The sequence below is a fragment of the Coffea eugenioides genome, chromosome 9 (assembly GCF_003713205.1).
Source record: "Coffea eugenioides isolate CCC68of chromosome 9, Ceug_1.0, whole genome shotgun sequence".
Lineage (NCBI taxonomy): Eukaryota > Viridiplantae > Streptophyta > Magnoliopsida > Gentianales > Rubiaceae > Coffea > Coffea eugenioides.
In genome coordinates, this window is record NC_040043.1 from 41,044,183 (window position 1) to 41,064,313 (window position 20,131).

At 37.2% G+C, this 20,131-nt stretch overlaps 2 protein-coding genes across 4 annotated transcripts; both read left to right on the plus strand.

The window, feature by feature from the left end:
* The first annotated feature begins 5,631 nt into the window (after positions 1-5,631).
* On the plus strand, positions 5,632-13,278 carry LOC113782822 (alanine--tRNA ligase, chloroplastic/mitochondrial). 2 transcript variants are annotated; one of them, XM_027328750.1, is made up of 13 exons: positions 5,632-6,040; positions 6,601-6,702; positions 6,815-7,023; positions 7,289-7,467; positions 8,541-8,619; positions 8,921-9,055; positions 9,219-9,368; positions 9,589-9,699; positions 9,786-10,703; positions 10,884-11,156; positions 11,793-12,002; positions 12,282-12,439; positions 12,800-13,278. In XM_027328750.1, exons 1-13 carry the CDS (start codon positions 5,926-5,928, stop codon positions 13,134-13,136), a joined length of 2,976 nt encoding a protein of 991 aa, XP_027184551.1. In that variant the 5' UTR covers positions 5,632-5,925; the 3' UTR covers positions 13,137-13,278. The 2 variants fall into 2 exon arrangements, with proteins under 2 accessions (XP_027184551.1, XP_027184552.1); XM_027328751.1 differs by having other exon boundaries at positions 9,632-9,699; positions 9,905-10,703.
* Positions 13,279-16,091: 2,813 nt separating this feature from the next.
* On the plus strand, positions 16,092-18,943 carry LOC113783123 (expansin-like A2). 2 transcript variants are annotated; one of them, XM_027329169.1, is made up of 6 exons: positions 16,092-16,542; positions 16,692-16,801; positions 17,000-17,181; positions 18,088-18,220; positions 18,318-18,609; positions 18,711-18,943. In XM_027329169.1, exons 1-5 carry the CDS (start codon positions 16,407-16,409, stop codon positions 18,579-18,581), a joined length of 825 nt encoding a protein of 274 aa, XP_027184970.1. In that variant the 5' UTR covers positions 16,092-16,406; the 3' UTR covers positions 18,582-18,609; positions 18,711-18,943. The 2 variants fall into 2 exon arrangements, with proteins under 2 accessions (XP_027184970.1, XP_027184969.1); XM_027329168.1 differs by having other exon boundaries at positions 18,318-18,943.
* Positions 18,944-20,131: the final 1,188 nt, after the last annotated feature.

Consider the following 20,131-nt stretch of genomic DNA (forward strand, 5'->3'; position numbering starts at 1 on the left):
TTATCCAATGTGAAAAATCAAACAAGCTATCGTCTTCTGCTACTTACTTCTTCTTCTTTATTACCATTATACCACTTGAAATAGTTACAAATTGGTGCAATAGAAATATAATCTATTTGAATTTCTTTCACTTTTTGAAATTCTAATTACTACATTGCATCTGCGGTCACAAATTTTGTTTTTGATCCTCAATGATGCTCCTCCATGATTTGAGCTCTTGTGATAACTTGAGAAAACAAACTTGTTCTTCAACTTCTGTGCTAGTCAATGTGTGAATCTGTAATACTTGGTGAAGGTCATAACTAACTTCACCAAACAATGCCTTCTCTGGAAAATAGAATGCATATTTTTCACATATGCTCTCGTTAATATGTTGCCAGGACTACAATTGATGGTGCAACGGCTCTTTTTGGTTTTAATAGTCAAAAGCTGACTTCCTACATGTATTCTTTGCTATCCTGAGAGGCTCATTGGAAAGCCAATATTTTTCCTTTTTTTTTATTTTGTTAATTTCATAAAAAAAAAAAGATGGTACATGTTTTCTCCTACATACAATGAGGGCAAATTTGGTAGAAAATCATGTGTCAGTACTTGTTCTCAATTTTTAAGGAGGCTTTTCATGACAAGGGCTGAAATTGTTATAAAAAATTGTCATTCAAGGAGAGGGTAGCATAATTTTTAATAGGGATAATTTCAGATACCTCCCCTGAGCTTTCTAACAGTCTCACTCTCCTCCCCTGTGATTTCAAAAATATCACAAACCTCCCATGTCTGAATTTTAGGTCCCATTTCTTACATCATCATGGCCAAAAAGACTTAAATACCCTCACAAGTTAGCTAATATTTCGTGATTATCAGGACAAATTTGGTGAAGTTAGTTATAAACACAATTAATGCAATTAACGATAAATTAGAAGTCTTTAACTAATATAGAAACAGGCAAGTAACTAACATCTAACATAATGTACATGTTTGTAAACTGATTGTACCTCATAGATCACCCCGTGTAAGGTGTTTATAGGCAAATTAGTATTTAGTCATATTGATAAAATCACTAATGCAAGATAATCGGGGCATTTATGGTATATAGTTGTTTCTCTCTCCAACTCCCCATTTTTTATTGTTTGTATTTTTGAATTGGGTCTACTTTGAGACTGCCTATTTAGTTTTAGGGGAAGTTTGTGGTATTTTTAAAATCACAGGAGAGGAGAGTGAGACTATCAAAAACCTTAGGAGAGGTATCTGAAATTATCCCTTTTTAATATTAGAGGGTATTTAAGTGTAATTATCAAAAATCTTGAGAGTGGTTTTGAAATTATCCATTAATAAATTCAGTCCGAATTATTCCTTCACACAGGTACACATCAACAAGCAAAAGACTTTCAGAAATGGGCAAACAAGTGAGAATGCACCAAATCGCAAACGGGACTTCCACGCACGGCATGGTACCACTACCCGTTGACCATATCGTAGCTCTGGGCTCCTCCATTATAAGTATACTTGCATATGTACTTAATACGACAGTAATACGGATATGTAATGTTTGACATCTGGATTCCACTATGATTTTTCCCTCTCCAATATCAATAATCTACATAGGTTTTTACAGCATTTGAAATCTTTTAGTCCTACTCCTAGGTCTTAGCTACTCTTCTATACGTACTTCGCAGTCAAGTACTGGGGGATGACGGTCCCTTCACGCCCTAGTTCCGTTGTTCGCATTTAGGTTCTTTTGTTCCTAGGTCAAACCCATCTGGGTTTTGGTTTTGGAACTCCGGGATTGTGTATGCTAGCTGCAACGGAGCATTCGTCAAATGCGACTTGTAAATGGCAGCTAGTGCAGGTCGTTTACTATCTACTCACTTCTGCTGAATATTTCAACGGCCAATTATTGCTCTTGTTTGGATTGTGATCGTTTTTCATAAACATATTTATCATTTATTATTTTATTTTATATATATTAAATCGTTACAATATATTTTTTTATAAATATTTTTAAAAATAGCAATTCAAACAGAATAGAATAGAAAGTTTATTGGTATTCGTTTTCTTTTTTCAAGTTTCAGAAAGCACGGAATACATTTCCAGCTTCACTAGCTAGAAACTAGTACTACGGAGAAAGTTGTCTCTCCTTGATTTCACAAATTTTTCCAACTTTTGAATGTCCGAAGTTAAATTAACTTTTATCACAGCTTTGGACGACTTTCTATCCATGTAGTCATCCCCTCAGGCCAAAGTGGGAAAAGTCAACCATTATGAAATCCACTTGCCGGAGCTGCACAAGGTGGATCTTGGACCTAAAACTTTTCCTCCGGTTGAGGGAACCCCATCTTCTACAAATCTTTTTCACTTTCATACCATGTTGATGTTTTCGCTAGTGTTGATTAAGTACCCTTTGAAAAATGCTGTCCTAGAAATGCGACGGCCAATTACTTGTACCCATTTCTTTTTTGACCATGATCTTGATTTTTTTTTTTTTTTGGTAGAAACCATGATCTTGATTAGGTTTCAGAATTCCGTCGTCTCTCTGAAAAATAGGTTGGGGAAAATTACCTTTGATGGTCTATGCTTGCTCTCTCGTGAGGATTGTTCAATGTCAGTTGTTGTGTACACTCACCTCAGATTCTTCGACTCGACTAGACTCATCGTCGAGGTGATTCAACCTAATATGTTTTCGATCGAGATGACCACCTCGGCTATCTTGTTATTCATCCTCATCTTCGTACTCTCGAGGGGAGTCCACTTCGATCAGTTGGATATGTCTGATTACTCGACGTCTGATATCTACAGGCAAAAATTGACTCATGCCAGAGAGGCTGATATGATTACCGCTGCTGTCATGCCCAAACCTACCTTTGACACCGCCGCCCTAGGTTGACTACTTGCAAGTAGCGAGAAGTAGATTTCATCATTTCTCTTGTCAATCTCTTTGCTAGAAATACTCCCCTCCATTTGAGTGAAAAGAGAGGATTTTGACTTAATTTCTCTCTTGTTTATAACTCACCCAACTAGTGTTGCTTTTACTCTGATCCCTTACATAACTAAATTTAGCATCGGAGCTAGATCAAAGGATACAATCCCGGTTGTGTCTTTATCTTGACAGGTATATTTGTGCTGTAGACTCGGTTCATCAGTCCGAAAATCACCTCGTCAATTGTGAAGTACAAATCACATATATTACAAAAGGGGGACATTAGACTACTTGAAACTTGGGAGTGCAGCCCTTATATATTCATTCTTAGACCATGCATGACGACATAAAAGAAGAATGCCACAATAAAACCGTTGTAGCTCCCAGTGGATAGCTCGGCTGGTTTCGATCGTCTGTCTTTACAGCAAGATTCCAGATTCGACACCCACTTGCTACCGTTGTTGGGCATCTTTGGAGCGAGCTCTGCCTAACTTGGAAGAGATTAGTCCGGGTGATTCCAGGATACCCCTCCAGACCATTAAAAAAAACAATAAAACTGTTGTAGCTTGAGATTTTGATGTATGAAACTCTTAAAAGGCGCGCTTTGATCTGGAGTAAGGACATAATTCAGGAATTTGCCCAAGGTCTATTCCACATCCAATACAGATCTAGGCTAGCTAGTCCACGGATACAAATGGCAGCCTGAATTTATGGTTTAATTGCCACCAGATGAATTGGTTTCTAATTACTACTACATGTTTTGAGGATGAAAGAGCCAAGTGTAGCTCCCGACAGGACAATTGTCACTGGAAAAGATCAAAGAATAAATATGACATTCAGAGCTATATATGCCTGCATAATCTGATGATTCCAAAGCCGATTAGCAATTGGTCATCTCTCCTTTCTTGGCACAAGGATGATGATGAGCAATAACCAGTAGTAGTAATTGATAGGAGCTAAGCTTTTTGAAGATCTCCAGCTATGCTGCCTCCACCTTTGATATTGTGCTACAACTCTCTTAAAAGTTTCGTCTTCGCTGTCTCTGGTTGGAAATGAGATTCTCCTCCGGTGAATTGCTGATAACTTCTGCCATTTCCTGGCCATCTTGACAAGTTTCTTGGAACTGATCATGCTGCTAACACGGACGTTCGAGGCTTTATAACACGAAATTTAGAACTTGAAAGGACCGGTTCTGTCAATTTCAACAGGAATCGCTGTGGAAATAAGATGTCAACTTCCAGATCATCAATTGCTCTTATCAATTCAAGCAGGAAGCATGAACACAACATGTGCATACGAAGCATTTTTCTCCCCCTATTGTTCATAAATGGTCGAAGCTCCATTCAAATTTTTTAGACTTGAGCTCAAATTTGAGTTCCAATCCTTAATGAGCTAAAAATTTAAGCTTGAGTTTGATTCGGTTTAATATTTAATAGGCTCAAGTTCGACCATTTTTTTTTAATGAAGTTTGATGAAAAACAACCCCCCTCAAAAAAAAAGAAACCCCAAATAGGAGTGGATATATATAATATGAGTATTTGTCTAGCACCTTGTAGGTGAGCCATTCTTTAAGTCTCGCATATTAGTGGATATTCAGAAATAGACGTGTGTGTTTGGATTGTAAGTTATTTGAGATATTTTTACTGTAGCACTTTTTGTGATGTGATGTATGTGAGATAAAAAGGTAATTGGGAAGATAAAAAGGTGTATTGAAAATTGTAATGGTGATGTAAACAAATATATTTGGGCAAATAACTTACAATCCAAGTATTCGTTGGGAGAAGGTCGGATCATTGAATGCTCCATTTCTTTTATTATTTAGTTTTTTGGTATAAAGCAAAAACGATGTATTTCACATTTTCATCTGACAATCAACGCATAATTAACCAAAAAAAAAGTCTCATGCCTACAAATACGCATTCATAAAAAAATAAAACAAAAAAAAGAGAAACTACAATCATCCAGAAACCAATACAATTACATTATAATCCATTAATTAATTTCCTTGTAATTCAATAAAAAGTTCAAATCATTCCTCAACTTCATAAAAAAATAAAACAAAAAAAAAAAAGAGAAACTACAATCATCCAGAAACCAATACAATTACATTAAAATCCATTAATTAATTTCCTTGTAATTCAATAAAAGGTTCGAATCATTCCTCAACTTCAATGTTCTTAATCAAATGCTTTTGAGCTAAATATGAAATTTTAAAATTAGGACTTTTTTTTTGCATAAGTGGGAGATCTTGAATTTGAACCTAAGACCCCTTACTTACAATTTCTCTTACATTATCATCTAATCCAACCCTCCCTTCTTGATGTATAAATAATTCAATAAGATAAAAATTTTGCACGAGGAAAATAAAGTGCAATAAGCATTACCCTTTTTTATTAATTCTAGATCAATTAAATTATATTCTAAAAAACAAAGTCATAACCTTTATAAATGAAACTTATAAACCAATTGCACTCTCTCAAATTGGAAAAACGAAATTACTTATTTATTTTTAAAAAATCATATTTTGTGTCTATATATAAAAATTAAAAAAAAATGCAGGTAGGTCAATTATCCATGGGTTCTCAAACCTTTGACTCTAATACTCCCCACGTATTAGCTACCCTCACCCTGACGCTCTCCGCCAACCAAAAGAAGAGAAAAGAAGAAGAAGAAGAAGAGACAAAATCTTAAAGCTTTATTGATGGAAGTTATTTAAAAAAAAAACTGCTGACTGAAGGAGTAGCGGAATATCCTAATGCTCCTTTAGGATAAGTAAAAATTGGAGGTAGTAGCCAAAGGAATCAGGGACCTCCTGAGGGCTGGGAAAATGGAGAGGAGATTGATCGTAACTATGTCGACATGATATCCCATCATTCCCAGGAGGTAAGAAGAACTTCTGAGTTGTACTTCTGCCCTCCATTCCCCCATAATAGAGAAGAGACGAGAGTAGAGTAGAGGCCATATGCGACGGACATAACCACCCACCAAATTTGAAGGTAAAAGTGGCAAGTAAGATGGGGAGCTTGAAGGTGCCCTGCAGCTTTGGCGGGAAAGCAGCTCTACTAGTCCCTTTTCCCGCTTCAAGATTCCGTGTCCCCCAATCCCATTGCTATCCTCCCTCTTCCACTGGTAAGTCTAGTCCCTCCTCTATCTAAGTTTATTACTTTTATGCTGTTTATCCATCTCTTAATCTTGATGGTGATCAATTTAGGTTTGTTTGGTATTTTGTTTCGGATAACCCCCAAATAGTAGTGTACTTAGACGGTAACTGGAACTTGTACAACAAAAGTAATCTATACCCAAAATGGAGTTCCGAGAAATAGGGCCTCGGTGACTGTCATCTTAGTATTTTACTGGGGATCGCTTCATGTTGTTATAGCTTTAAGTGGAATCATCCAACCTTGACACACCTCAGGTACTCGATAGAAAATTGTTCTTTATATTTGTTTCAGCTTGTCCTACTCATCTTTAGAGATTAATATGAGTAGCTTCATTATTTAGTGGTCAAAGTTATCAAATTTCATTAGTTTTGCATCTGGAATTTCATTAGTTTATACTTCAGATTATGGGGCTTGGATTCTTTTCTGTTATAAAAGTTCGTTTAAATGGCGTAGGAGTATACCATTTCATTTTCTTATTGGTTTAGCACCTTTAAAAGTATAATAATTTATCATTAACATCAACAACAGGTTGGAGGAGTTTTCCTGGCTTTGTTTTACAGTCACTGGAGCTTGTTTATCCTAATAGCTCCTGTTCTGTGCATTCCAGGCGAGTACACTTAACAGCAAGAGGTACGTAATATCTTTTCCTGTTTTCATCTTGATTTTTGTGTCATGAAACCATAGTTTCTTTTCAGATGCTCCATTTCTAGAGGTATAAAACTTTTTAGGATCTTGATTTCAGCTTCGGTGCAACCTGCGACTAAGAAACTTGTTGGAGATCAAGTGAAGGATCTCCCCAATAGTGGTGACTCCATTCGCCAGCGATTTCTTGAATTTTATGCTGCTAGAGGTCATAAGATTCTTCCTAGTGCTTCTCTTGTGCCAGATGATCCAACTGTCTTACTAACAATTGCTGGAATGCTTCAGTTCAAGCCCATATTTCTTGGAAAGGTGTTTTCAAGTTTTTTTTTTCCCTTGGAAAAAATCAAATATGTCGAACTACTGAAGCTGCAAACACTAAATCCCTTCACACTAAGGGAAACTTGTTCCTTTTTCCCCCTGCGGGAGAACATTACACCTAGCATTAATGCATTTTAAACTATGATAATTAGTCTAGCTCTTCCATGTACCATTTTGTGGTTATTTTCTCTATATAGAGTTACATGTAATGCAACTCTTGATGCTACTCTAACTATGGTAGTGCATTATTGCTCAGGTGCCCAGAGAAGTTCCTCGAGCTACAACTTCCCAAAGATGCATACGTACAAATGACATTGAGAATGTAGGCCAAACATCTCGTCATCATACTTTTTTTGAGATGCTTGGGAATTTCAGTTTTGGGGATTACTTCAAGAAGGAAGCAATTAAATGGGCCTGGGAGCTCTCCACAATTGAGTAAGTATTGCAATTTTTCATTTCCATGTTTTAGTCAATAAATCATTAATGACAGGATCTTTAAAATTACTTTTGCAATTTATCTCATGTTAGTTGCATGATTATGGGTTACACAATCAATTAAGTGACATCCACAACTTATAATTTTTTTTTCCTGTACATATATACATATGTATATATGCATCTTTTTTTTTATGGATGATGAACTTTCAGTTTTCTTGCCATCATGTGCTAATCAACCCTTATGTAGCAAGTCTTCACTGGATCTGTTTTGAATCATTTTGCTTTCTGCCTTTTGTTTGCACTTTTTTTTTTTTTTTTGCTTGGGAAGGAGGGAGCAGGACCTTTTTGTCTTGTTGGATCATTCAAAGGATACTAAGTAGGCATGTTTTGTTAACTTAGTAATTTCCTACCATAGTTGATCAACTAAATTTTGTTTTGTTATTCTTTTGGAGAGACCTCTATCTGCTTTTACATTATTAGATTTTCTTACCACAATCTATCAACTAAGTTTTGTTTTTATTGATGAGTGCAAACAACTTTGTCAACTCTTTTTATTGCTTTTACCTGTAAGGGTCCGTAAATTAAGTATTGGACTTGCTGAAGTATTTGTAGGTTCCAAATTGCAGCTCATCCAGACAATTTTAATATTATGAAAATGTATTTTTTTATGGATGCTTGTTATATTCTGCGTCATTAGATTACATTATCAGCCTACAGATGCAGCTCTGTATCCAGATTAAAATTCCTTGATCACGGTTTGGTTTTTATTAAAACAGTAATTCCCTCCGTGAAATTTAATAGCTCACCTAGTGATGCTTGGTATTTCTCTGAGCTTGGCATACCAAATCATTCCCCTATGTTGTACTGTTTCATGTGGGTATCTTTCCTACTATTGAAATATCTTTTTCTGTATTCCACATTGTATTTCCTGCAACTCCCGTAATATTCGTCAGGAATTGCTGCTGCAAGTTGGACTTGAAAAGTAATTTAGATCTCTGATATGAAAAGCTAGATTAGTCTACAACAGTTCACAACCATTTCAAACTATTTTTCTTTTGGCTTATTTATAGGTTTGGATTGCCAGCTGACAGGTTATGGATTAGCGTTTATGAAGATGATGATGAGGCTTTTGCAATCTGGCAAGATGAAGTATGCCAGGAACATTATATTTTTTCGACGTTGATTTATGTTCATTCCAAGGATCTGCGTCTTGCATCTTATATGCATGTTATTCTTTGTAGATATTTTGCTTCACTAGTTTTTTAATCATCAAAGAATATTTTCCTTATTCCTGGAAGAACCTATTCTTGTCAAATTAGATAGATTTTAACCATTGCGGCTGCATGTCTAACTGTGCCACAAAATACTAAACACATACTGACTATTTGATTTGAGTGGAGGCAGAGTTGGCAGTGCTATTGACTTAATTTTATATACTTTCTTGGTTCAGGTCGGTGTTCCTGCAAAGCGTATAAAAAGACTTGGGGAAGATGACAATTTTTGGAGCAGTGGAGTAACTGGTCCATGTGGCCCGTGCTCGGAAATTTATTATGATTTTCATCCTGAGAGGGGAGAGTCAAATGTCGTAAGTTTTGATCAAGTTAAACTTTCAAATGCTGCCTTTTCTTTTTTCCTGTAGTTATTCTCTTGATTCTTGAACATTATTTATAAAGTACAAATCAGAATTTATATTTCTACTTACATTTTTCTCTTTGTTATTTTCACTGTTCTGCTCTGATGATATTCAGGATCTCGGGGATGATACCAGATTTATAGAGTTTTATAATCTTGTTTTCATGCAATACAACAAGAAGGATGATGGTTCACTTGAGTCCTTAAAGCAGAGGAATATAGATACGGGGCTAGGCTTAGAGCGCGTGGCTCGAATTCTTCAGAAGGTAGTTGCTTAGCCAAACATTGATGTCCTAAGGAATGACAACTTAGTTGATGTCAAAGAGACGATATTTATTACTGGTTGTGTCAGCATTACTGTCAGTCAGTATTGAGAGGTTGTTCAAGTTTGGCTGTTCCGATCAACTGAATTTCCATTTGTAACTTGTAAAATGGATCAACTGTTTCAATAGCAAATTATTCATGTTGTAAACTTTGAATCTGCAGGTTCCGAACAATTATGAAACTGACTTAATCTTTCCAATTATAGAGAAGGCGTCTGAATTGGCAAATGTCTCATATGCTGTTGCAGATGATTGTACCCAAAGATATCTCAAAGTATGTGAAAGAAGAATTTATTCATAAATTATACCATGCTTTTATCTTTGTTCTTGTTGTTATTCTGCCTTTTCTACTGTTTTCAGACTATTGGAGATCATATGCGTGCAATTGTTTATCTTATATCAGATGGGGTCATCCCATCCAATATTGGTAGAGGCTATGTAGTACGGAGGCTTATCAGAAGAGCTGTTCGAATGGGCAGGTTACTCGGAATTAAGGGAGATGGTCTGGGGGACATAGAAGGTGCATTTTTACCAGTTCTTGCAGAAAGAGTGATTCAATTAAGTATGCATATTGATTCAGATGTCAAGAATAGAGCTGCCCGCATTTTTGAGGAATTGAAGAGGGAGGAGCTACGTTTTGTACAGACACTTGAGAGAGGAGAAAAGCTTCTGGAGCAAATGTTAGCTGAGGCATTGCTAGATTCGGAGAAAAGTGGGACTGCTCCTTGTCTATCTGGCAAGGATGCATTTTTATTGTATGACACATATGGGTTTCCTGTGGAAATAACAAAGGAAGTCGCTGATGGACGTGGTGTAGGTATTGATATGAATGGTTTTGATGCTGAGATGGAGAACCAAAAACGCCAATCTCAGGCAGCACACAATGTCATCAAACTAGGGGTTGAGAATAGTGCTGATTTGACAGAAAAGGTTCCAGACACGGAATTTGTTGGGTATGACACCCTTTGCGCAAATGCAGTGATTGAGGGTCTATTGGTAAATGGCAATCCTGTCATTCAAGTTTCCGAAGGAAATGAAGTAGAAGTTCTACTGAATAGGTCCCCATTTTATGCTGAATCTGGAGGTCAAATTGGAGATCATGGTATTTTATATGTCTCCAACGCTGGAAACCATCAGAAAGCTGCTGTTGAGATAAACGATGTTCAGAAATCTCAAGGGAACATATTCTTTCACAAAGGCACTGTCACACAAGGTGTTATAGAGGTTGGCTTCGAAGTTGAAGCTGCAGTGGATGCAAAGCTGAGGCAAAGGGCTAAGGTACTGCTTATATTGCTGCAAGCTAGCATCCATTTTAAATTGGTGTGGGACTGTAGAAGCCAATGTTGCAGTTGGAAGATTTTGCAGTTTATTGTAGATTGTATTATGGATGTTAAGCTGGTTTCAGAATTTTCTTGTCTTTCCAGCCTCACACAATTTTGACATTTTTTGGTTCTCTAGGTTCATCATACCGCTACTCATTTGCTCCAAGCAGCACTAAAACAAGTACTAGGTGAGGAAACATCACAAGCTGGTTCCCTGGTGGCTTTTGACCGCCTTAGGTTCGATTTCAATTTCCACCGACCTGTTATGGATGATGAGCTCATGGAAATTGAAGGCCTTATAAATAGATGGATTTCGGATTCAACACTTCTTGAAACAAAAGTTATGCCTTTGACGAATGCTAAAAGAGCAGGAGCTATTGCCATGTTTGGAGAAAAATATGCAGATCAGGTATAACTTCCTTAGCTACAACTTTCAATACGTATATTGAATGGTCTGCATTGCATATCCAGGTAGAATTACGAGAAAATACAAATCTAGTTTGGAGTCTGGAGAAAACCTATGGATCTTGATTTAGTTAACCATTTTCTAAATGCCATACTTACAGGTGAAACTTTTGCTACTGGCTGCTCCCATGGAAGTTTAATACATGAAGAAAAATTATCTGCTATGCTTTTTCCTATTGAATCTTTAAGACAAGAGGATTCCAGGAAGATCAGCAAAACATGCTTACATTTAGACAATTTAAATCAACAATTAACCTACTATTTTTTATAATTTGTAATGCATTTGAAATTACTTGTATTCTACAAATCCCAGATTCTTTTATCTTGGTAAAGCAGCCAAAAAAGAAATCAAACCTGTTTGGAGTTAAAAACTGGTTTCTGCCAATAGGAAATATAGGTTGTAATGGATGTTCAATGACCTAGTGCTTTGATTGACAAAACTGCAATCTATGAGTAAAAGAAATAGGTTTGATATATGCTACTTCTGAGGAGTAACATCCTTCTAATGCCAACGGGGAAAAGTAGATTTAGCCTCGAGGTTTGCTGTTTTTGAACCTTTAAGTACCTTCATGACCCACAGGTACGCGTTGTAGAGGTCCCAGGGGTCTCTATGGAACTCTGTGGGGGCACCCACGTCAACAACACCTCTGAGCTGCGTGGGTTTAGGATAATATCTGAACAGGGGATTGCAAGTGGAATCAGGCGAATAGAAGCTGTTGCTGGGGATGCATTTATTGAGCATATCCTCGCCAGAGATAATTATATGAAGCAGCTTTGCTCGACTCTCAAAGTATGCTTTACTTTCACTCAATTCACTGCTTAAAAAGTTTTGAAGTTGTATCTTGTTGCCATGCGGATATTTGCGAGAAGTTCTTTTCATCTTTTGACTGAAATTTGACTTTTTATCCAGCGTGAGAGTAACAAAGTACTTTGAGGTTTTGTCTTCTTAGTTTCAGATGAACAAATCCTCTCATTCTGTTTTTTGACTGGATCTTTCTAACGAGGAAGAAGTTGAATATCATTACTAGCTGTTTTCATCTGTTGGAACTAAAACTCAGTATTGGTGAAGGTAAAAGCTGAAGACGTCACAACTAGAGTGGAGGCACTTTTGGAAGAATTACGAGCCGCAAGAAATGAAGTTTCTGCTGCAAATGCTAAAGCAGCAATCTTCAAAGCCTCAACAATTACGTGCAAAGCATTGTCTGTTGGAACTTCAAGAGAAATCAGGTAAAAGTATTACTCATTCTGCATATACATGCTGACAAATTAAGTGTAGCTGGGTTAATCAAGTGAAGTTACTGAAAACATCATATGGAGAAATATTTTAGCTTTTGAACTTAAAAACGAGAATTCAAAGAACACCGGGGCTCTTCAAGTGTTACGAGCTTCGGATTCCAAAGGGGTTTCGGTCACATCTGACTAATCACATGGAGCAATTTGATAGCAAAATTTTATGGGCACTTCAACGTGGAATTCCTGTTTTATTTCTCTTCACTATAGTGTCTGAAATGGAACTGATTGAAGAATCCAGATGAAGCGTGACACCAAAAGAGGTGCTGATGTTTGTTGTGATATGTGGTCACCCAGGGTGCTAGTTGAGTCGATGGATGATGTTGATGGGGATGCGCTGAGGAGTGCTGCCGACTATCTATTGGATGCATTGCAGGATCCAGCAGCCGTGTTCTTGGGGTCCCGCCCGGGCGAAGAAAAAGTGAGTCTCATCGCTGCTTTTAGTCCAGGAGTTGTTGGACTGGGATTGCAAGCAGGAAAATTCATAGGGCCTGTAGCTAAGATGTGCGGAGGAGGAGGGGGAGGGCGGCCTAATTTTGCTCAGGCGGGTGGAAGGAAGCCTGAGAACCTGTTAGGTGCCTTGGAAAAAGCTCGACAAGATCTGATAGCGATTATATCCGAGAAGGCAGGTTAAGAACTTCAGAGAGATAAATCCGGGGAATAAGCTATACAGGCACTAGTTTGCGCAACGGATTTTCTGCCTCACTCTATGCTTCACTTTTTATTATATTACTATTTTTCTTTCATAAATATTATATTTTTATTTCTTTTTTGTTTCCTTAAAATTCAATTACTGTTAATTGAGTACAAAATATATATAACTCTCAAAAAAGTAATATATAATAAAAAATTAAAAAATACAGTAGAAGATTCGTAAAAAAATCTCCTTTTTTTATGCATTTTGAATTTTGAGTTTATTAAATTTTGTGTTATTCAGTTAATAGGTATTGGATTTTAAAGATACAAAAAGAATTAAAATATGATGTTTATAAAGGAGAAATAATAATATAATAAAAAATAAGAGAGAATGTGACAAAAAAAAGTGAGACAGATGATCTGTTGTTGCTAGCTTGTAGATGGATGCCAGTTGCTGAGTAGTGTGTATATCAAATTACACAATGTGGAAGCAATTATTGACTAAAGTGTTATGCTTTGTAATAATGGTCGAGAAAGAAATTTGAGATCTTCAAGTAAGGATGGCAAAGGGGGCGGGGATCCCTCCCTCGCCCATGCTCCACTCCTTGCCTCAATTCCCCCACCACCTGCCCTGCCTCACCCTACCCCACTTTTTTTCACGAGTGATAATTAGATTTTTTTTTCTAGAAGTCTTTATTCAATAGATCAAAGTTAAATTTAAAAAATAAAATAAAATAAAATAAGATACGAAGCTGAAAACAGTGAAAATAGGAAAATGAAACAAAAAAAGTGTCGAAATAAAAGATCAAGAAAATTAAGAAATTTAATTAGATTGTATAGATAATATTTGGAAATACTCATAGAATGCGTAATATAATTTTGCTAAATATCAATTAAAAATTTGAATAAAAATGAGATAAAAGTTATATTTAGTTGTCAAATATTCTAAATTTATTATTATTAAATTATATAATATATTACATTTATTTATATTAATAAATTAAAGCAGTGGATGGGACGGCACGAGGTATCATCCCCCACCCCCCGGCTCATTTAAAACAGCGGGAGAAAAATTTTCCGTCTCCGCTCCCGTCTCGCCCCCATCCCCCACCTCATTACTTCTCCTGTGGGCAAGCACTCGCACTCGTTGCCGTCCCTAAACTTAAGAGTTGTTTATTACTGAGTTTTAACTCTTTTTTAAAAAAAAAAATACTACAACCACATATGCATTACTACTTAGTAGTAAGTAGCAATTGGTTTGGTCAACATTGCTACAACAATTGTGAAATGTGAATTCACATCACAGTGACCTGAGAAGGACGGTGGACGCGTACTGCCCATTTGCATTACTGCTCTGCTAGAAACAGGGGAAGACAAAAAGGTCCTCTCTCTAACTGAGTAGCTGTTATGTCGGTGGTCTTCGAATTAGATTGGGCCGGCCGATTTGGATTTGTTTTTTTGTCAAAAATATTTTTAAAAATAGTTTAGTTTGTTAGTAAATCTCTGGAGACGGGTAGTTGTGCATAGGATGAGTGAAGCAATCATAACAACTTTCACCCAAGATGTCGTGGGTTTGTCGTAATTGTATGATGTGTGCCCTATCTTCTCAACAAGGAAACACGTCAGCTTTTCTTATTTAGCGGAAGAAAAGTCCTTTTTTTTAGCGTAAAGATTTGTCCCTATCTATCCCATTCAATGGGCAATTCCAAATTTTTTTTAAAAAAAAAAGAAAAAAGAGAAGAATAAGTACTAATCATTGCCAATTGGTCCATGCCAAACTCCAATTACTAATATGTGGATGACAGCTAAACTCAGAATTCTGCTTTTTAAATCCGCGTTAGTGTCCTGCTTAGCTTAGCTTCCAGTTCATTAACAAAAAACACCCGTACTTGACTCATCGTCTCTCGTCTTTTCTTTTCCTTTTTTTTTTTCTGTCGATGCGATAGCTTCCTACATTATGGGAGGAGGAGGACATGAAGAAATACTGGGATAATTCGAAGGGGACTGAATCATTACCGGATCGGACTGATTCACCTGAATTTTTTAAATAAGGCCACATTTAATTGTGACAAATTAGTGGGAGATAAAGTTTCAACCTTACCAAACCTTGCCTCACACCCCCACCAAACTTTAATGTATTGGTGATGGCCACCAATCTAAAAGTCGGTGATTATCTCTCGTCTTTTCATTTTTTGTTCTTTTTAACAAAAAAAAAATAACAAAGAAAAGACACATTCCTAGATTTACCCATGGTTATCAGGGTTGATCAGAGTACACCGTCTGGAAATTTGTTGCTTGATTAAATTGTCCACAACGTTTACGGTGTGTTTGGATTGTAATTTTTCAAACGTTTTTCGTAAACATATTTTTTAGTCACCTTTTTTCGTTGCATATATCAAATTGTTACGGTAATTTTTTTACAAAAATGCAGTCCAAACAAACTTTCAAAGCAACTGTTAAACGCACCAGCTGTTACCAGCTGTTAAACGCACGGGATGATACGTGTGTGTATATATATATAATAGAGAGAGAGAGAGAGATTTGTGGAGAGGGGGGTGGGAGGGAGAGAGTCGGTGGGCGCAGTGAATAGCACCCAAAGTGGTGAGGAGAAGTTCGGAGTCCACGCTGACCGACCGACTTGAGGAACACAAGGATAGGCTATTTGTCAAACGAGAGAGGGAAGGGTCCCCAGCCCTGTGCCCAGTGCCCACCCCACCCCAATCCAACGGCAGCGTTGGTTCCATATTCTCTGTCTCAGCCGCGTGTGCCCCATTGATATTTGATGCTGAGGTGAATGGAATCCCCTCTCTCTCTCTCTTACTTTCAAGAACTACAGTAGTGTTAGTGAAAGAGCCAATTGCTATCCACTTTATCGTCACTGTAAAATATACTATTACTGGTATCGTATCGTATGCCACCCCAGCAGAAGAAGAAGAGGAGGAAGAAGAATGATGAAATAAATAAATAAAACACCCCACCCAAATTCAAAGGTATGCTATAAATATCCCATCATCACTCCTCAGTGTTGTACTCTCCAAGACCAAGAGACGAGTACAGTTACAGTACACCCCTCTTGATTCCTCTCTTCTACTCTTCTGTTTCTCTCCTCTTTGATCCCCTTTCTTTCTGTATTACTACATAATTACACGATCTCATCTGGTTGGTTGACAGAACTCGCTCGCTAGGTTCCATATATAATACACTAGTAGTACAACAAAAAAAATTAGGCAGATAGTAGGTGAGGCATTAGACAATTACATCTCCCAGAATGCCTGCAGTCGTCGACCTTGCTTGTTTATTATGTCTGTTGCTTCTCATATCCTCCTCCTCTACGGCCACAGCTTGTGATCGCTGCGTCCACCGCACCAAAGCTGCTTTCTTCAACAAAGCATCTGCACTTCAATGTACGTGTCACTCGCTCGCTCGCTCACTCATCAACACACATTTTGTTTAATTTCTTAAATGATCAACATCTCCTATACATGTAAACTTTTTCTCCGTTTCTTTCCTCGTTTGTCGCTGAGATAATGCTGCTATCATCAAATTAATGCAGCTGGTGCTTGTGGGTATGGCTCAATGGCCACAAGTTTCAACGCTGGCCATCTTGCGGCTGCTGTTCCTGCCATTTACAAAGATGGAGCAGGTTGCGGTGCATGTTTTCAGGTACACACTTATTTTTCGCACTCCACTCAAATTCCTTTTCTTTCTTTCTTTTTTTTGGGTTAATTTCCTTTTTCAGTAGCAGTATTGTTCAACTGTTTTCCATCAAGGTTGCCATGATCTTGAACAATGATCAAGCTATAATAACACTGCTAACTTATTTATACCTGCATACTTATCAATGAAAGATTGCGATTGCAGATAAGATGCAAGAACACACAGCTCTGTACCAAGCAAGGGGCCAAGGTGATCGTCACCGATCTTAATAAAAACAATAATGAGACGGATTTTGTGCTTAGCAGCAGAGCTTTCAGGGCCATGGCTGTGCAGGGCAAGGATCAAGACATTTTGAAGCTTGGCATCCTTGACGTCGAATACAAGAGGTCACCACTCACCACCAATCCTATGTTACTAGTACTTGTGATATTATATTGTTAGTATAATACTGCTGCTGCTACAACACAGCTCAATCCGTGCAAGGCACTTTTTTATTAAAAATTTTTCAGAGGGACCAGAAGATACCATTTTTGTAGTACCTAACAATACCAACTGCAACAACATTTTCCACTATGTAGATAGCTCTTTTAGAACTCTAGGTCTTTTTTTTATTTTTTATTTTTTTTGGTTTTTTTTTGGGGGGGGGGGGGTTTGGTGGTTTGTGTGTGCTGTTGTGGGTGGTGGTTTAGGAACTCCATCATTAGTTCCTAATAGGATAAACTAATTAATTGTGTTGTGGGGCCGGACTAATTCGACCGTTTTGTCTTTGTGTTAGTAAAGTTCAAATTAAGATTATTGCTAACACTTTGGATAAAGTATCATTTAAAATTGTGATATGACGTATGTGAAATAAAAAAAATGATTAAAAATATTAAAAGATATATTAAAAAATATATTTATAATATAAGCTAAATGTTTCATTTATCCAAACACACTTAATACTAACACAGCTTAGATGTAATGTGGGCCTAAAGCAGCCCATTAGCATTCGCGTCAGGTCGGGGCCCTTTTGTCCGGGAAATATGCAGCTAGCTTAGCTGTAGAGGTCGTAACATGACCGTTACGCTTAATTACTACTACAAAGGCAAATACAATGATCTGATTACATTTGTTGATGTTCAGACTTTGAGATCCACTTGGAAAGCCATACCTACCACATACATATGTATATATGCTGTTTGTCTTCTTAAATTTTGGTTGGTTGGCTGGTTGGAGTGTCCATAAACATAAACATAGTAGAGTGCTAACTAGCAAATGAAGTGCACATGAATGATTGGTTTTGGTTGGAGCAGGGTTCCTTGTGATTACGGAAGGAATCTGGGCATTCGCGTGGAAGAATCAAGCCAGAAGCGTAATAATTATCTAGCCATTAAGTTCTTGTACCAAGGTGGCCAGACGGAGATCGTGGGTGTTGATGTGGCTCAGGTAAACACTCCAACCCTGCATTTGATCAGTTGTTGCATCTCTTTGTCAGGAGGAAATTAGATTCTGATTGGTATTTTGGTTGATGAATTTGACACAGGTTGATTCACCAAACTGGACTTTCATGAGCCGAAACTACGGCGCTGTCTGGGATAGCAGCAGAGTTCCAGGCGGGGCGTTGCAGCTCCGGGTGGTGGTGACGGCTGGCTACGATGGCAAGTTTGTGTGGGCTAAAAATGCGTTACCTGCGGATTGGAAGAATGGGATGGTCTACGATTCCGGTGTCCAGATCACTGATGTTGCTCAAGAGGGTTGTTCTCCTTGTGATGATGGAAGCTGGCCAGCCACCGCCCGTTTAATATAATCTCTTCCCTACCGCTCGTTAAACTTCAGTAATTACCCACTGATGTTACTTACTTACTGAATAAACATTAAAGCTTGGTTTAGATTTCCTGCACTTACTTTTACTCACTACTGCAATTATTATTGTTAGTGTATCCTTTCCACAACTCTGGGACAAGCTGAAAGTGGAGGGAGGAGTGTATTTTTTCGTTGCCAAATAAGAAGCAGAGCGTAAAAGAGGAGGGTCGGCATTCGCATTTCCCATCATAGCTAGGAAAAATTTTGTGCCCCTGTATATTCTGCACTTTGTATTGTGACTTGTAACACATAAAGACGATTATACATTAAAACGTCATTTCTTCAGTTCTTCCAGTACTCCTTTAATCCTTTATGGACTATTGTGATTTTGTAATTTATTTCCAAGGCAATTATCATGTTTAGTATGTTGAGATTTAACAGGAGGAGTGAAATGTACTGCTGTAACAAGCCCTGAGAGGATAAAAAAAAAAAATTTGTACACTTTCCCAAACAATGGGGGGATGGTGCATTTGGAAATGTACGAGGTTCAAAGACGCTTGCGTCTTAAACGAGACCATAAAATAGTCATTTTGCATTCGGGTTTCAACAACCAACAATTGGCATTCCCTTTCTTTAATATGAAATAAACTAGGGGATGAAAGCCTGCGCAACGCGCGAGTGATGGGTGCCTCTATTTAAAATTTTTTATATAATTTTTTTTAAAAATACAATAAAATTGAGAAAGCAGAAAGTATTACAGATATAAGTTATTAAAAAAAATATGTATATAAAGTAAGTATCATATCAGTTGAAGGAGAATTACGCATAAACAAATGCTTTCATACCCTACACGAAAATAAAGTTAATTTTTAAATACACATAGTATTTCTTCTACATATGTTAATTAAGAGCATAGAAGGAAATGTCAAAAAAGGCTAACTGAATAACATAATAAGAAAACATCCAAAGTTGAAGTGTTTAATAATTAGCTTTGTTCTTAGTTAGTTTTATCTCATCTACGTCAATTTTGACAAACCTGACACTCGAAAAGAAAGAGTCAACCTTGTAAATATATTGGATAAAAAATAAAAAAAATCCCATGTAATAAACCTATTATACAAATAAACCCCCTATGGTTTCAAAATATACAATTCGATACCTCATGCTTTGAACTAAATTGTAAACCTGACGGAAATCGGTAAAATTAACGGGCACTGATGAAATGACCAAAATGTCTGGCTACTGCAGCTGCTGACTGTTGTTTCGCCATTTTATTAGCTTAAAAGAAAGCTATCACACAGCTCCAACTCTTTCTTTCTCTTGTACACTCATATATCATATTCATATAGCATTATGAGCTCTTCCTTCCAAGCTTCAACTTACTCCCCCATTTAACCATTTGATTATTACCCATCGCTCTCAACTTACTAGTTGCTCGTACTTGTACCACCCCGGTCTTTATTAACGTTTTCCAAACTTGACCTGTATTATTATTAACCCTCCCAATTTCCAACCTTTTTTTCACCTCATTCTCACAAAATCCATAGTTAGTAG

What these genes read in the sequence shown, in the direction of transcription:
- LOC113782822 (XM_027328750.1), top strand. Translation starts at nt 5,926, where the DNA reads ATGGGGAGCTTGAAGGTGCCCTGCAGCTTTGGCGGGAAAGCAGCTCTA. An exon ending in CTATCCTCCCTCTTCCACTG is followed by an intron (nt 6,041 to 6,600) that starts GTAAGTCTAGTC and finishes CATCAACAACAG; the next exon opens with GTTGGAGGAGTTTTCCTGGC. An exon ending in AGAGGGGAGAGTCAAATGTC is followed by an intron (nt 9,056 to 9,218) that starts GTAAGTTTTGAT and finishes GATGATATTCAG; the next exon opens with GATCTCGGGGATGATACCAG.
- LOC113783123 (XM_027329168.1), top strand. Translation starts at nt 16,407, where the DNA reads ATGCCTGCAGTCGTCGACCTTGCTTGTTTATTATGTCTGTTGCTTCTC. An exon ending in GTTGCGGTGCATGTTTTCAG is followed by an intron (nt 16,802 to 16,999) that starts GTACACACTTAT and finishes TTGCGATTGCAG; the next exon opens with ATAAGATGCAAGAACACACA. An exon ending in TGGGTGTTGATGTGGCTCAG is followed by an intron (nt 18,221 to 18,317) that starts GTAAACACTCCA and finishes AATTTGACACAG; the next exon opens with GTTGATTCACCAAACTGGAC.